Source organism: Typha angustifolia, chromosome 3 (genome assembly GCF_048772165.1).
Source record: "Typha angustifolia cultivar Huaian chromosome 3, ASM4877216v1, whole genome shotgun sequence".
NCBI classification, from domain to species: Eukaryota; Viridiplantae; Streptophyta; class Magnoliopsida; order Poales; family Typhaceae; genus Typha; species Typha angustifolia.
In genome coordinates this window covers 6557081-6575398 of record NC_133241.1, presented here as the reverse complement: position 1 = coordinate 6575398, position 18318 = coordinate 6557081, and the positions used below count along the sequence as shown (strand labels likewise).

Here is an 18318-nt window from a genome sequence, read left to right as displayed (position 1 = left end):
GAGGAACTCCGAACTGTGGTTGGATTGGGGTTTGAGGCCGTCGGAGGTGGCGGCGCCGGGCGGGAAAAGGTGCAGGCTTTCTCCCCGGGATCCCTCGGCAGCAGCCCTGCGGCGGCGGCGGATGTGGAGGAGGAGGGCAAGGGAGAGGCCGACGAGGGCGAGGGAGAGCAGAGGGAAGAAAATGGCGGGAGAGAGGCGGTGGGGGTGGGATTGGCGGGAGGGGGAGGGGAGGGAGTAGAAATTGGCGGGAAATGTAGGGATGGAGGAGGTGGGGGAAGAGGGAGGAGGAGGAGGAGGAGGGGGAGGGGAGGAGTAGACTGGGAAGAAAGGGAAAGCGGAGGCAGAGGAAGGAGTAGAAGAAGAGGGATATTTCGGGAAGGACGGGGAAGAAGGGGGCTGGGTTGGGGGGAGAGAGGAGGAAGGGTATTTGGGGAAGGAGGAGGTGTGGAGAGCTCTACGGTTGCGGCGGAGGAGAGGAGGAAGGGAAGCTTGGGGATGGAGAAGAGAGGAGAAGAGGGAGAAGAAGAGGAGGCGGGAGTGCATCGTGATTCGCGAGGGAGGAGGGAAACGGAGAAAGAAGAGAGAGGGGAGATATAGAGAGAGAGTGTGAGGGTTGAGTGGGTTTATTTTGGGTGTTTTGTTTTGTTCTGGAAAAGAGGGAAGAAAGAGTGGCGTCTTTTTTTGAATATTTTTTTATCCTAGTCAACTTTTTCCAGGGTTATTTTGCAAATTACCACCAATATTTTATTACTTTTGTTTTTAGGTAATGCTCGTGAGTGATATTATTTTATTATTTAAGTGCTTTTGTAGTACAGCTTAGTACACCTAAATAAATAAACAAATAAATTAACCCTACACACGACAAGATCGTCCGTCTGGTAAATTTTAACCGGTTTGGCACCATTCACAACTGCCACCAGCCCCGAAGCACCCAACTTCCTGCATCCTGCACCGCATACGATCACATCCCGAAGGAGGGAACAGTTGAAATATTATGTGCTTTGTTCTGCTCGACAAAATGGTTACAGGTGAGGAAAACCATGCACTATTTACTTATTTGGATCACGAGTTGTTCACACTCAGCACTATGACTGAGTTCTTCTTGTTCTTTGCAGCAAAGTTTCAGATGGGCTATGAATTTTCCATGAAAATTCTCTAGTAAATTCAGATCTTTATGAGCCTTTCTTGAGTTGAGTTCTCTATGGAACCCAGTTGAGTTTTTGTAGATTCTCATCTTCTATTTTCTTAATGGTTTTAGGAGTGAGATGCTGTCTTACATTCAGACAAGGATGCCTAGGGCCTTGCCTTGCATCTAAAGTTGTTTGTTCTGACAGGGCGTCTTTGGTTAAAATTTTATTTTCTCATCAATCTACCTCGATCTTCTTCAACATTTTAAATTTTTTCTACAAGTTAAGCAAGCTATAGTAGGCTATCAGATTCCTTTGGATTTCATGATTCGGATGAGTTTCTGTATTACCAAAGGGCCCTGCAATGTCTGTTTAAGGCCTTGGAGTCTAGTTGCTAGTTGATACATCATTGTCATTTTCCTTTTACATGATCTGGAACCTTATATTGTTCATATAATTGATGGTCATGCGGCTTGTCTTTTATGTTATTTTTACAGCAGCGAAATTTACTGCCTTATTCTTTCGATAGTTAAACATATCTTCATTCAAAAGTGAAGCATATTCATAGTTTGTGTTCTTTTTCAGATTGCTTTCGGGAAAAAGAAGAAGTGGTTAAGATAAGAAAAAAGCTGCAGAATATTATCTTGTATCGTCAGGTACTTTCTATTCAGTTTGAGAACACCACACTAATATTGTAGACCTTCGCAGGAAATGAGATGTTCTAACTTCTAAATTCTAATTACTCTGTTTTCAGTGTTCGACCCAAAAGTCAAGATGGTGGAGTTCCAAATGGGGAATCTCACAATCAAAGAGCAAGTTTACAACCACAGGAAATGTGCTAAAGGGTCTGGCCGAGTGGCTATGTTCTCAGGTATTTCATACGTAAGTTGCAATTTTGATGCCCATTTTCTTCGGTATGCTATTTCAATGAAATAGACAGAACAATATAATCATTTTTAGGGATCATGAATTTAGAACCTGATAACTCGATAGAATTTGATATGTCAAACATATGGACAATAAAAATCTTGGAGATACATTTCTAGTTACTTTGTAATAGCTTGCACTTATTTTTATATTCATAATGTCCATTGTCCAATATTATTTCTTATGGCTTTGGTCGGATGATTATTCCTTTCCAAATGTTAATGTTGAAATAAATATGTTTCTTGTTATACAGATGAGGAATCCATCTCATCACAGCCGCGTTCAATCCTAGTGGCTGTAATCTGCTTGGCCATTTTGCTTAGAGAAAACTGCATTAGGACAGATGGTGTAAAATTTCTTATTCCCTTGATTTCTCCCAGCCAGCACTCTATTCAGGTGAGGTGATGTACTGTGGTTTCTTTTGTGATTTTCATCTTTCCGGTTGAACCTTCTCCAGAAAAGTCTTAAAAGTTACAAGGTTCAACGAACCATTGTATACAGCAATCAGTTCAACTTGCAGAAGGGCCTTACCTATATGCACCCTGGTTACGTAACGTGTAGGGATATTCAGAACTTCAGGTGAGCATATTGCATGATTCCTGCTAGCAGCTCTCCAATTTCTTTTAATTTAAAGCGTATTTTCAGGATGCCATTCTAAATGTAAGTCTCACTTGCTATTTAGTATTCATAACTATAGTGCATTAGTTCATGATTGGTCATCTTCACTTAGGAATTTTGAATGCCTTCTATATAATACTTCTTAAGCATACAAAATATATGTAATTTTTCTGTTTAGTCTTCCTGAAGCCTGAGTAGGAAAATCTTTGCATGTATAATTCGTGAGTTCTGTGAGCAAGTTATAAGTTCTTGGAAGCTTGAATGTTGGTTAGTCACTTATTTTTCCTCATGTTTGACAGCATGAATGATTGAAGTAGAGTTATTCATATCTGAATGATGATAATGATGAAAAATCAGGTCTGACAAACTGAAAAATTGCTTTTATTTTGCGGTTGAATGGACAATTTCTCACATGCCTTATAAAACTTACATACTCTGTTTTTTGTCAGTGTTGTGCTGCATCTTTTTTTCTTTTTATTTAGTTATCACCTTACTCATATGCATACACATTTCATTAGTATGCAGGTACCGTTCTAAAATACTGTGGAATATAAGACCTAACAAGGGCTCTTATATCAGTATTTAATGGGATACCATTAAGTTCTTATTTATCTGGAAAAAATGCAAGGGTTTCTTATAATAAAACTCCCACTTATGGATGTTCTCACTCGCTAGTATGTGGTGGTTTGTCCGACAGTTCTTCCTGTAGTTTTCTAAAGGAAATGGATGGAAAACACTTTCTTAAGACACATCCTCTTATTCTATGTTTGCAAAGTAATTTGTCATGCTTGATGTCTAGGCCCAGAATTACACTGATACTTTCTTGTTTGTAGATGCATGTACTGTCCTAATGCAGCTTTTTTTTTTTATCATTCTTTCCAGCTCCTTTATGAAACTTGCCTCTATATATGGCTCTTGCCATTCTATGATGCAGCAGTGTCCTATTCGGAGACTACCAGGTTAATACCAAGACTCATGGAGGTAGTAAAAGGATCTGGGAAAGATAAGGTAACAAACTTCATTGTACTTTGCATAGGTTGTGAGTATCGTCTTATTGACCTTCTGCAATTTGCTATCAAAGAGGTCTTTTGGAACTCAAATGGTCGATTTTGGTTTTTGCCAAAGGTATGAGTGATGAGGTGAGGCGACGAGTTATAGACTCTAGACGTGGTCTAATGCTTGTTTAACAAATTTAATGGCTTATGGCATAAAGGTGATTACTTCAGAACTCCCTTTCTTGATGGAATCTTATCATTCCTCTATGGAGACATAGAAGGTTAACTTTGTTCTAATCATTAAACTTCTATGTCTCCATAGAGGAATGATAAGATTGTCAAGAATAAGTGTCATGAGACATACAAATGCAGCTGACATCATCTCTTCAAGTAAAAAGAAAAAAAAATCTGATGTAGATTGTCAAGAATAAGTGTCAAGTTGTGTCAGGAATCAGTGATCAATAATCATGCTAGCATTTGGTGTAGGACTGCACAATTATAACACAATGAGCAGATTCCGCGGCAATACCTGGAAATTACTCTCTTCAAAATTTGCAACACTTTCGTGCCAGAACCTGGGATCCTTGTGCATGGGGGACCAACCAAGATTACCACAGAAGAACCTCCTGCTTAAATGTGCCGAAGGAATTTGGCCGTTGGATGCTATTTTTGAGCCCTTCTTCCTGCATATTCTGTTGCAGATTCTTCATTCTCCTACTTTCGCTTGCTGCTTATGGATCAGATTATGAAGTTCATAAATCACGAGAACACTGAGGTGACCAAGAACCAGAGATTCTTGGCACCAAGTATGCTAGCTTCTTGCAGCCTTAATGGGTGTAACTGAATCATGATTTGAACCATAACTAGATGCAACAAAAACAGCATAATGCAACATCTCCTAGTTTGCATGATTTTGACCTGCTTGTATAGATGATCCGATCCTTATTCCTGCATAAGTTCTACTCTAAAATAAATACAGCACCAATTGAGACTTCTTTATATCTATATGCTTCCCCAACCCAAATCCTGGAAACTGGAAGTATTTGTTTTACATAACCCACTTTTGCAATTGACATCAAGTCAAAAGTTAAAGTTTAAAGACCAGTGGAATCTAAGACAACCATAGAAGAAAATCATATTTTTTTTCTAAAAAATAGAAGTCAAGACATTTATCCATCCTACATGTTTGCAATGCAGTAGGAATAGAAAATTACCAAAGTAATTATATCTAATAAATTACATGAAGGCAAGGACTAGCTAACTGTTAGGGCAATGAACTACTCAGAAGCGGCTATCTAAGGTTCACTGCACTACAGCCACTTTGTAGTGAGTGAGTGGATTAATGATACAAAATTGTGTTACAACATCTAAATTAGCAAGACCCACATATGGGGGCTAAATGAGAACTGTGCAATGAAATGTAAGATTTAGCTGTGCAGGGGATGATTGGGCGATAATGGGGATTTTCATCAATCCCCTTCAAGTTCTGCACCAAACTGCTCTAGCCTCGACACCTCCTCATCAAGATCACGAACATGAGCATGGTTAACGGAGCCATCATCTTCAGCTGCGTGAATCTGTCTGCCTCCAAACCTACATGACAAGAAAACAATAAGTTAAGAACTCTGCACAGATTGATGATAGCTACATATACAATTTTTTAAAATGCTCACAAATACATGCGAAATGATAATTGTCATTGTTCCAAATATTTTTCACGGTATGATAGCTTTGATTTTAGAAAACTAGTTATCATTTATGATGTGATAAAATTCTTCTTTGGGTGATAACGTCAAAAATTAGATGAACACTCAGTTTTAAGATTTCGTCTAACATCAGCCTCTTCACTAATAAAGTAATATTATACTTGTGAAAATCGTAGCGGCAAAGCGAAAATTTATATGCAAACTTTGACTGCATTTGAATATGCAAAAGATGAGGGAAATACAAATCTATAATTTCCAACATTTTGATGCCATTTGACCTTCTATCACACAAAGAAAGCCAATTTGGCCTCCAAACTGTGCCGCATCCTTCAGGAAAAGGCATAGGATTATGCTACAGATTGGTCATTTGTTCATTTTAGAATTATAATAATAAAGATCTTCCTCCCTCAATCTATAGGTTAAACTACTGTTTGTCATCATATAGTACTTTTCTTTTGACAGCAAAGGATTGTTTTGAAAAGCACCAGATGATCCACATGCATGAAAGATGTTAGTTGGTACTTTCTCTAGTCCTAGGAGTCACATTTATAATACTAATAGAATAGAGAACGCACCATCTTCCATTCATCAGCTCGATGCACTTCGTCCCATCTCTTCGATCCTTAAATTTGACCAACACAACACCTTGTGGATGATTTTCGCACACCTGATCATTAAATAAACAAAAAGCGGTTAACTTAGAAGTGAAGAATACTGTAAGGCCATTAACTTCCTTGCCAGATACCTCTAGATGCTGCAATCTACCAACAGAAACAAACACAAGTACACAACACAAAGTTCTTACAATGTGTGCAATCTACATGTTAGTTGCTTGTGAGTAATCATATCACAAATTCACGACCAATGCAACACATTTTTGTCTAATCAGTATACTTTGAGACCTTTAAGTATGGGATTGACATACTAATATAAAACCTTTTACATGATTATAGCAAAAGATAGAATGAAAAATATATTACAAGCAGCTGTGATGATATATATTAAGGTGAGAAATTAAAAATCAACGATCCCACAGATTCTCATACCAGATTGAGTATATGTGATCAGATTAAAAGAACTGCTGTATCAACATCTTTGTCAAAACATAGCTGTATCAACATCTTTGTCAAAAAAGATAGCTCTATCAACTAACAAGAAGAATAACTGAATTTCTAGTTTCTGGATGAAAGGAAATTTTAGGTTTGAGCTATATTGCATAATTTAACAATGAGGACTACAACCAACCAAAATCAGGGAGCGGGAGCATATGTGGGAATTGTTTGTACCTTTACAGAATCAACTGTACCTAGCTTCATACATTCCTCTCTAACATCTGCCTCTAGCTCAGGAAGAAGATTCTCATCAGTCTGCAAATAATAAGACAAGCCCACTCAGCTAAACAACATATGTACACACAAAAAGAATTTATGCACGCTTTACAAATTTGCTGCATAAACCTCAAACAAAATTACAGGCAAAAGCAGGAGTAAATTGAATTAGGATAAACCCATAAGGTCCTTAGAATAATGCAGGCTTTCAACTGCTTACTCTCAATTCGGCAGGAGCAAACATATTCCGTAAGACGATGGTTGTTGGAATTGTTACCTTTGCGTCATCATGTCCACCTAATGACAAAAGATAAAACAGCCAGAAACACTAATTAAAAAAATTGATGATTCATGAGACCTTAGTTGAGTGATAACATGCATTTCCCAAGAAAAACAAAGAAATAAATAAATGCATCTTCTATTCATAAACCAATCCAATCTTCTCAAAATACTCCCACTTGCTTCAATCCCCAAGGAATAGCTGCTACCCAAACTGACATGGGCCTAACTAATAGTCACTATGACCATATGACATATCTCCAGATGGTACCTAAGATAAATGTCTAATCAGACTTTTTGAAAAGAATTAGTACAGTTCAAATGACACCAGACTTTCTAAAGAAGAAGGCTGAAAACTGTATACGAGAGGATGAAGAGATTCTATTGAAATTCCTGAGAGAGGTTGAAAACTAGTTCAACTTTCGAGTAGGAGAAAGTTAAGAAGACAAATAGTAGTAAAAAAAACTCAGAGCAAAGCATCTCCCAATAATAATAAAAAATCATCACCGTCCTCAAAGGGAAAGTCCCAACCTGGATTCTTGGATTCGTGTATCAGAACAATGTGTAGACGACGTTTGCTTAGCGGCGCCGGCCAAGAAGATGGCTTATGGGCAGCCCTATACCTATAGAAGTGGACGGAAACCCCCGCCCCGGAATCAGGAGTGAACTAAAATGGCATGGGATTGAGACCTAACAAAAGAAGTAAACCTGAAGTCTGGCAAAAGATTGGGATGGAAAACGAAATGGAATGTACCGGATTTTTAGCACACACAACCATCAAACCAGAGACCAAAACAGGGCTAGACAAAATGCCACCCACCATCCAAAAAGTTAAAGATGGCATCAGCATTTACGAATTATGCTCTCCTAATAGTGGTCCCCCCTTCCCTTGGTATTCAGGCTATAAAATACTCAGTAATAGTTCACAACTTAGAAACAGTGTCCAATCTCTACATTGTAATTAGGATATTGAGCATTTATTAGTTGTAGTTTGTTTACTTGCCTGTAGTAAACAGTTAGTCTTCTTCATAACCTATATTGAGATATTCTTATCCAGGCCATCACATGAATATTCAAGACTAGATATTCAATTTCTATTGTTAATAACCATTCACCAAACCAATTTTTTCTTGTTTATACATTGTTCTTATCAATTATTCAACACCAATACAATGGAGTGCACTTTAGGCCTTATTTATTTTAGAGATAAGGTGAATTCTAAAATATGTATTCATCTTTGTTATTTCCAAAATGGGGTCTATTTTCTAGGAATAATTATTTATATGTTCATTTATATTCTAAAATAAGGATGTAGTAATTACTTTTGATGTGATATAAAATGAATGAAAGAATAGAAAAAATGTGTTTTATTTTTTATAAAATTACCATGACTACCCTTTGATTTGATATAAAGTAGGTTGATTGGATAGATATTAAATGTAAATTAATAATTCAATTAGTATATGATTTAAGATGTAATTTTGATGAATAATATTTGTATTCTAGAATGAAGTTATTATTCTGGAATACAATTGAAATCTAAAAAAAAGTTATTATTCTAGAATAAAGAGTTGTATTCCAAAATAAATAAATAAATTTATTCCTGCAGTGAACAAGGGCTTAGCATTTTAGACCTTGGGATGACCACAATTCTAAAATCATTTGTAGTTTGAAAAAATATAGTTTATTGTACTTCATTACAAGAAATTATCATTTTGCTAAAAGATATATCTGAATTCCGACTTCAGTTAGTTGGCATTCATCTCATTAGTGATTGTACACAAGCTATAGCTAATATGCATTCGAATTTTGACATTTACCTCGTCAATGATTGTACACAAACTATAGCTAATTCCATATAGAGAAGCGAGTAATTAGAAAGCCAAGATTTGAATTACCCCATCCAAGAATCTTATTTTCAACCCTCTTGAATTTCTTCTTTTTTTGCTTATCCTGCTTCTTTGCTACGAATTTTTCACCTGTGTACAACATGTCCAAGTAAGTCCTTTCTCAGAAGTTGTAAACTTTCTCAGGGAAAAGGATGATGGGTAATTTGAAGAGAGAATAAGTGACATATAACTTGGTCAATAGTTAACCTTTTTGCTCGAACTTAGCTTGGCTTACAGACATAGGGATCTTCCCACCAGGACGGAATGGCGACCCATCCAAAATTTGAATTGCTAAGGCAACAGAAGGTTCCTAGAAAAGAACAAGAAGAAGTTATGAACTATTAACTACAAGGCCATTTGGCTTCATGAATTTGAAAGGACTACATCTATATATACAAAGTGTAGTATAGAAATCAGCTTTTAGCTTATAGATCATATGAAATATCCTTTCCATAGACTAAGATGGTATCACATGCAACAACTTGACATCCACTTCAATTAGGTGGATGTCAAAACACATTATCTCAATCTTTAATGAGAAGAACAGAGAGAAGATATAATACTTTTGTTTATATTACTTTCTTATTTAACACTATGGATGATGCATCTTGAAATACATGAAACCAAAAGGCCCATACATGATTTTGCAAAATCTTGATATTGCTAGTTAAAAGGAGATGAACCAGTTACCTTTAGATATGTGACAAGTGCATCACCCTTATTTCTACCTGTTTCTTTATCAACATAAATTTTCACACGAGGTTTCTTTGTTTCAGGATCCTGTAAATAATGAAAACAACAATCAGAATGATAATACCAATAATGAAGGTATAATAGTTTTGTTTTAATCTTCTGTTACCCTATTTGGTTAGTAACATACTATGACAAGCTTTCCACCATACTTAATTGCAGACAGGCAATGGATATCTAACAGCACAATGGAAAAGCCAAACACCCATGAACATGATAGTAAGATGATCTCAACAACAATATCCAAGACAAACCATCAGAAATGAGTGGGAAAAGTCATGTCTGACGGGAAGAAATGTCAATGTAAGCAGAAAAGAGATTCATATTAAGGTGACTTCTGGCAGGAAGAAGAACTTTATACAGCCATGTGCATCAGAATTGTAGAAGGGATAAAAATAATACATGATTAGAACGAGAGCCCAAACTGCAATTAATTGCTGAAGGAAGCTGTGTACTTTTGAAAATGGACAGTTCAATTTAAAAGTAGGGTCAGAAAAGAGCAAGCTATTGGTCTCTGCTTACAGCTGTCATTACATAGAGTTGATAAGCATATTATCTGAACTACTACAACTACATGATTTTAACTATTTAGCTCATCTTCAGTTCATAGAATTACTAACCCCAAGGGTAAGAGATGGAGTAATTAAGCATAGCACAGCAGGATCTTCTACTACACGGCTGTGCAAAAGGCCACCGCATAAAGGAAGTAATACACAAGGTATTAAACAAAAATATGCAGTGCCAAACTGCCAATACTTATGATCTTGTCTAATACATTTCTAAGTCCTTTGAGAATATGTCAAATTACAATAATATCTAGCAAGATACAATAGCCGTAATTAATTTAAGTCAATGAAAAAGTGACCATATATACCAACAGAAATCCCATATTTTTTCATGCATCAAGTGTAGAAGCTAGTGCATACAGGAAGCAAAGAGGTAAGGTCCCTGTGCATCGGGAGTACTAATTAACTACATGCTCATTCATAATAAATCACGAACATGTGGAAAAGAGAAAAATATAGAAAGTTCAAAGAAATTGTCTCACCTCCTTTATGATTCCACATTTTGAAAATACTTCAACTACCTGACAGACATGTTCGATATCAGTGTTACATAATTTGTGGAAGTAAATTCTGCATATGAAGTTCAATTTTCTATATAGATTATCGGCCTTTTTTCCCAACAAATGGCTGTTGTCTAGGCAAGAAAAAAAAAAACTTAACTAGAACATAATGGACAAACAGAAGAAGAAACAATAGTTGCCAACTTCGCACTTACTTCCTCAGCTGTAACATCATCAGGCAAGCCAGTGATGTAGACATGCGTATTGACCTTCAAATCAAACCAACTTTCTGGAGGTTTATCAGCTTCCTATCAAAGTATCAGTCCGGAAAAGCATCAGCACTTCTTAAAGAAACTTATATTTAACTAGTCTTTTATCATTGTCAATAACTCTGACGAAATTGGCTTCCTTTTCCAGAATGGCTAAAGAATAAAAGAATAAGAAATATAATAGACAATAAGATTAAGCCAACAAGTAATTTATGAAGATATTCTTCAAAGATTCCAAGAACTAGCAGAAAATATTCTATAAGATCAACAAAATTCAAGGAAAATATACCTTCTTTTCAGTTGGCTTCTCAGGTAACTTCCTCTTCTTTTCATTTTTTGTTTCTATTTCACTGGGTGCATTAGTTTCTTCTGGTATAGAGAGATCAGTAGCCTGCAGTGCTGGAAACATCTCCTCCTCAAGAGCAAAAGTCATCTCATCAAGTCCATATTCTTCCTTTTTACTTGATAAATTATCCTGCAAAATAAATAAATTAGCTGATTAAAAGATGTAAAGTGATCAGAGATTCAAAGTTATGACATGTTAGCACAAGGTATGTTTCGACATATTTAATACATGAATATCTTCCCAAACATCAATTTGGCATGTTATACAAGAACAGCATCTACATGATGTCAGATGACGACCTCCACATACTTACTTGAGGAACCCATGCCCTAAGACCACGATCCCATTTATAAACTGTTCCGTCATCATCAGTGAATTCTTCCTCACCATCTGGTGGTGTTGCTGGTCTATCATCAAGACCAGTTTCTGCTCCTCCTCCCTCTACCTCTTGATCAAACACATCAGCTCTACTACCATGTTTCATTGCCTCTACCTCCGCTTCTGCCTCCTTGACCTCCTTTTGCCATTTCACAAAATCATCCTCATTTTCTAGTGTATCTACAAAAATAATAATAATAAGAGTCATAAAATGCTCTCGGAACATTCTTTCTGAAAACGTTATGTCCCAAACCTCCAGCAGAATGGTCAGTTCTCTGATTCGTAATCCCCGTGAACAGCTCCGGGATCGAGGAGAGTGACAACCATTCAGTTTTCCCTTCAGACCAGAGGAGAGTGTTCTCAGTGAGGTACCCATTCATAAAATGTTCTGCCAAATGAAAGAAATGCACTCAATTAGCAAATACCAATAATTCCCCCCAAAAAGATGCAACCTTTACTTAGAACAAGAACTCCATGTCCTTTCTAAAAAAACAGCTCGTAATGATCAAATTACAAACGACCAACTTGTTTTCAAGATTTTCATGTGCATGACGAATCAAGATATTTGCCTACTAAAAGATAAGAAATTACAGAAAATAACATAGCTTGCCTTGCAGCTCTGAGAAGGAATACGGGCCGACATGCTCTTGGTTCTCCCCAAGTATATACCAACCAACTTCGGCAGCCGCCGCATGATTCACTTCACCGTTCTTCTCCATATCTACATTAACCCTTGAATCCAGCAACAAGCCAATTCACTACACTGATAAAGGAGACAAATTTCTAAGAAAGAGCGAAAAGACGAAACCAAATTCTTCACAATCCCATTTCCATCTTAGGTTTTCTTGATTCCTTGTCCAAGGAATTAAACGGACCCGGGAAATGGTAGAGAGGAAGAGCTCGTTCGCTCGAATCACAGCACGGGAGGAATTTTAAGGGGAATAAGAGATCGTTTTCTTACGGATTTAGATCGGATGCGTTCTCGAATAAGCTGGAGAGAGCCAGCGAAAAGGGGCCGCCAAAAACCCTACGAGGGTAGTTTAGTAATTTCGTCGTATTAATATTTTAATAATCCTCATGCCACCGTGGTAGAAGAGGAAAGCGGATTGGATAATGGATAATGAATTGGAAAATCCGGTGACGCCCTAAAAAATAGTGTCTATCCATTCACTTCGATATATTATCCTGAGTTTTTGACCAAAAATAGACCCATTTTTTTAATCTTTTATCATAACGGACTATGATCTAATTTACTATAGCCCTAATAAAAACACTAAAGTAATCCGTGTTTTTAAAAATACTAATCAGTTCTTCAGTGTTTTTATCGTTATGTTTTTTTTCTTAACTACTAAAAGTTAAAAAAATTTATATACATAAAACGCTAAATTAACCAGTATTTTAGGACAAGATTAAAACGTTAAACTAATTAGCACTTTTGCCTAAAGATAAAATACTGACTAATTCAACGTTTTTATTAAGCTATAGTAAATTAGACCCAATTTGGTAATAAGCTTGCGTGGTAGTCTACTTTAATAAAAATAAATTAGAACATGACTAAAAAATTTAGCGAGAAAGGGGAGATCACTCAATATCGCCGTGATCATCGCAGCAGATCGACTAAACAAAGTCTAATCTAGATGGCTACAACTGCAATTGCACTGAAAATTTGGAAGGCTTCGCTATGGAGCAGTCCAGAGAGATGAGAGAAGTCAAAGTCATCGTCTCTCCCTCTCTCTTACTTTGGGTCAAACAATACAACGACTTTCTCAACTTCTTCGATCTCCGATCAAGTTATGCATACTTTGAACATTTTGGAGACTTTCCCTGCCGTCCAAGGTCAAGATCTTCTCAAACTTCAAACAAAGAAAACTTCAGCAAAGGAGCATTGACCCTGGCAGGATTTCTTTCTAGAGTTGTTGGGACTCTTAAGAGCAAGAAAGAAGCTCTTTATTCTTACCTTTAGTTGCCCATTACTTCTCCACAAAAAAAAAAAAAAAAAAAAAAAAACCATGGATTGGATAGGAACATTCAATAATTTCTTAATCTTAAAAATAATTAAAAACGAAATCCACACGAGATGCTAAGGTACACGATGAATAAACTACTGATGCCACTATGAAAATCTTAAATGCAATGATGCTCAAATGTTTTTTATATTAAAATAGCTAAAAGAAGTTGATGAGAATAATCCAGAAATTGGACTCTAGCTCATCACCCAAGTCCAAGAATGCCGGTAACACTACCAGTCATGAAAATTTCGTACTTTGTAAACAAGTTTCACATAAACCAGGTGGGTATTTCACCAAAATCCGAGAATATAATTACTCATCATAAGAAGTAATATGACCAGGATAGAGGACAAAAGGCCAATTTGAGTTTTAACAATTCACAAACAAGCAAAATCCTAATCGTCTTGAGAACAAAACTTGCAACTTCGACATACTGCAGGATAAGATGCAGTAATTCTTTATAACATTAGGATAGAATGTGCCTAAGAGCAATAACCAGGAATCTGCGAGTTAAAGAGGATAGAGCTTAATACAGACTGATCTGTTTATGCTAGTTGCAGCTTCTCATTCATCATCATCCTCATCATCATCATCACCATCCATAGCATTAGAGTTAAGGGCATTCAAACGTTCAACGAGTCTAGCCTTCCTCTCTTCATAAGTAAGCTTCTTCAAGGTATACCTAGTAGACAAACTAATATTAGTTAACCTGAAGAGAAAATGTACAATTGCATTCAAGGAGTATGAATATTTCCAAATTTCTATCTTCTAAGCACCAAGTGCAAGGAGTACCATCACAACTGAGAAGATTATGAAGCCTGCTAACTTGGGGTCTTACCTCTTATGCTCCTTTGGAGGCTGCTTTGTAGATTTTACCACTGTCGGATCTGCTCTAATGGCAGCATGGACCTTCTTGTAAAGTTCTTCCATGTCATCAGGCTCAACGCCCTTTTTGATATATTCACTGAAATGTGACTGGTACTTCTCAGGCTCATCTTCCATCAGCATCTGATAATTTACACAGTGAATAGAGAGCCACATACAAATCCAACTGGCAATTAGTATTATATGCGACTAAATTGGGGAAATAGCTTAAAACTAAGGGTTCATCATATTAGGATGGAATGCTCATATTTCTCTGGATAAATCTTTAACAACAAGGGGCAACGAATACAACCTATGCAGCTAAACATGTATCATTTAATGATTGAGTCCTAGGAATTAGGTTTAATTAATGCTATCCTAGGAACGGGAAAAATAATAAAGCAGAGTAGTATTATAATCTGACCCTCATATACGAAGCAACATGTCCACCAAAAATGTACTTCCTGTGAACCTCTGCATCCAGTTGCTTGTCATCCTTCTTAAACCCAGCAAACCTCTTATCGCTGTGAGGAATGTCAAGACCACCATCCAATGCTCCCTGCAGAAATAACCAGTAAATTAACTTGCCAAAAAGTATAAATGGTGTTATGAATTTGGAGCAAAAAGCAATCATCCAATCTGTTTATGATTACTTATATCTTACATACATTTATATATCATAAAGAGAAGCATTTTGTAATGTAAACATAATATATTGACAAGGGCATCATTTGATATGGCGATAAGCTTGCACCTCGCATCCAAGAGGTCACGAGTCCAAATCTTAAGCTGGCCTCCTCAGTATGATATCCTCCCATCCCCAAAACCCACATAGGTAGGAGCCTCGTGCACTAGGACACCTTTTTTTATGATATATTACTTCGAGTCTGGTAATCATTTGTGTTTTCTAATCTTTTCATGCGAGTTTTACTGCATCTAGAAGATCAGAACACAAAAGGCTGTAGACTAGTTAACATAGGTTACATATATTTGAATATATATATATATATATATATATAGAGAGAGAGAGAGAGAGAGAGAGAGAGAGAGGTAGTTCTAGTGTAAGTGCATAAGCAACCAAGCAGCATAAGCATTTGGTCATAAAATCCTTTACCTGAAGATCTGTTCAACAGATGTTTAAGTATACTTTTAAGTTAAATCTGCTATACAGTGTCATAGCAGTGTAGTCAATGAAGAAAGAGAGACAAACCTTAAGAGCACCAAACACACGGTTTCCTGTTGTTGTCCTAACAAGGCCTACATCAAGGAGAGCACGGAAAGGCCTCCGGCTTTCTGCTGGTTCAACAGAGAAGTCTTCACCAGTAGCCTGACAACCAGAAAAAAGGATATTGGCATACAGTAAAAGATAATAACATATTAAATTAAATAACATCAGAAGCAGATATTGTACCTCCACATTACCCTGATATTCCTCATCCATTTCAAGTGTTTTCAATACACGCCGAGCCAAGAGAAGTCCAGTACAATAAGCTAATGTTTACAACATCAGCAAAATAAAGGCATGCAGATAAGCAACCTAAATAAAATAACAGAAGAAAACAGATAAAAATAACAGTGGAATAGTACCAGCAGCATAATTTGTAAGACCCACTTCAAGCCCATAACGAGGTAGTTCGTGAGAATAAGCTGCTGCAAGAACCAAATCACCAGCAATACTCGCAGATATTATTTGTGCAACAATGTCCTTGTTGGTCTAGCATAGCATATTAAGGATTGCAATTTTCTCTAAATAACAATTAGTACCAGTATACAAATACAAAAAAAGTCAGAAGCATCAAGGATACAAATCGAACAACAAAACGATATTTGGGTGTGTTGTATTTGTTCTTGTCTTGATTTATCAGACGAATCCTTGCTCTGTAATCAGTTTTTCCAGCTGGCCAATAAAAGAAATAATGTCACTATAAAATGTAGTGCAAATATTAAACATAACACAAGAAACAAGTACAATCTGATGTTAACCTCTCCTTCTCTTGAACTTCACTTGAAAACGCTTAAAGTAAGCCCTACTCTTCTGGGACTTGACAAAAACCTGGCATGCAGATACAATAGTGTGTCACCAAAAGCCACTGAGGTATCAGACTATCAATAGTCTTGACATATCATAAAATCACATTTATCACATATTATCAATTATCAATAACAACTAAAAAAGGAAGCTAATCAAATGTTTCCGAAAGATAAACTAGCTAAGAGTGAGGAAGAAAGGAGTGTGTAAGTGGAACAAATAGCTAACTTTCAAGATTACATGCACATAGAAAATTTGAAGCACTTCTCTCTTAGTTCACCAATTAAGTAAGGGAAATGCGAAGCAACTATCCATGCCTGAAATAAGAACATATATTTCAAACAAATTACACAACTCTCACAAAATATTAAAAAACTTAGCAATCATGCAACATATTATTATTAGATTATCTCTTAGATTCCGCATAACCTGAAGGCCTTATAATTAAACTTACAGATCCCAACAGCAGCAGTAAACAGAATCTAAGAGAAATCCTTAGAACTCCTTATAGAACTGCACATAAATAGATCAATGACGAATCTTTCGCAATAAGGAGAGTAGCAACGTCAACCTAAAAACCTAGAATCTTCAGATTGATGAGGGATTGAAAGAGGAAAAAGAAAAAGCACACAAATCGAAGCAAGCTAAGAGGAGAGAGTGTAGAGATGAGTGTCTCTTACCATCTCGCACCTTCGACCGAGATCGATCTCGAGGAACAGCGGAGAAGGGGGAAGCAGAGAGGTTTTTCGGCTGCTGCTGGTCTCGGTTTATAAACCCTAAAGACGACATCGACGGCCAGCGTTTCTTAAAGTCATCGGACGGTTCAGATCAAGATAATATATCATCTGGCACCCTTCCTTGGAATTTTACAAATCACATCGTACATTTTAACAATTTTGTTATTCACACTCTTCTTTGAGAATTTTACAATTCGACCCTCAATTTTCTCTTAATTTTTATTTAACACCCTAATATTATTTTAACTAACTAATATTAATCAAATTACTAAAATACCCTTAACCCAGGGTGTTCAATAAAAAGTAAAAAAAAAAATAATTATGATTAAATCTAAATTCAGATTAAAAAAATATTTTACCCTTACATAAGTTGTTAAACATGGTTTAAAGCTATTAGACTTAAGGCCTAGCCCGCCCGTGCTAGTGCCTGGCCCGAGCCCGAACTACCCATGGGCGGCATGGGCCAGCCTTTTGCTCGCTCGACCCGGCTCGGAAGCTCGCCCGTTTGGCCCGTAACTAGGCCCACCCGTTCTGCTACAGTATTTACCCGTTCTGCTACAGTAAAAACAAACTAAAATTTTGGTATTGTACCGTTTTACATTTTTTTTAAGCACACATTTAAATTTTTTAATTTATCATTTTTTTTAAATTAAGGAACATAAATATTGTTTTTAAAAATAAGCTAATAGTAAAAAAATTCTAAAAATAGCTAAAATGTGGGTTGGCCCGAATGATTGGTGGGTCGGCCAAGCTCGACTGGCTAGCCCGATCTCTCACGGGCTGACGGGCGGTAATGAGCTAAACTATTCTAGCCCAGTTCGAACCTGGCCCGGCCTGAGTAATTGGTGAGTTGAACTGTGAACAAATACTTAAGCCCGATTGGCCCGAAAAGCCTGGCCTACTCGATGATCATATCTAAAAGCTATTAATATTTACCCCCACTATCACATTACAATGAAAATATTTTTTTTAATATGGGAGATACAAGTTGTTGATAAGTA

General features: G+C 36.7%; 2 protein-coding genes across 2 annotated transcripts; both read right to left on the bottom strand.

Annotated features, from left to right (window-relative positions):
• Nucleotides 1–4792: 4792 nt before the first annotated feature.
• Nucleotides 4793–12633, bottom strand: LOC140758390 (uncharacterized). Its single transcript, XM_073094526.1, is given in 13 exon segments — nucleotides 4793–5260; nucleotides 5949–6040; nucleotides 6660–6740; nucleotides 6922–6998; nucleotides 8879–8959; nucleotides 9077–9179; nucleotides 9560–9649; nucleotides 10668–10706; nucleotides 10901–10993; nucleotides 11244–11429; nucleotides 11614–11871; nucleotides 11873–12066; nucleotides 12289–12633. Coding segments are annotated over 13 exon segments (1527 nt in total). The 5' UTR covers nucleotides 12398–12633; the 3' UTR covers nucleotides 4793–5136.
• Nucleotides 12634–13975: 1342 nt separating this feature from the next.
• Nucleotides 13976–17397, bottom strand: LOC140758429 (large ribosomal subunit protein uL18-like). Its single transcript, XM_073094587.1, has 9 exons — nucleotides 17261–17397; nucleotides 16535–16604; nucleotides 16357–16448; nucleotides 16139–16265; nucleotides 15963–16042; nucleotides 15762–15878; nucleotides 14976–15110; nucleotides 14526–14695; nucleotides 13976–14369 (listed from the first exon to the last, which is right to left on the bottom strand). Exons 1-9 carry the CDS (start codon nucleotides 17261–17263, stop codon nucleotides 14252–14254), a joined length of 912 nt encoding a protein of 303 aa, XP_072950688.1. The 5' UTR covers nucleotides 17264–17397; the 3' UTR covers nucleotides 13976–14251.
• Between the last annotated feature and the right edge of the window lie 921 nt (nucleotides 17398–18318).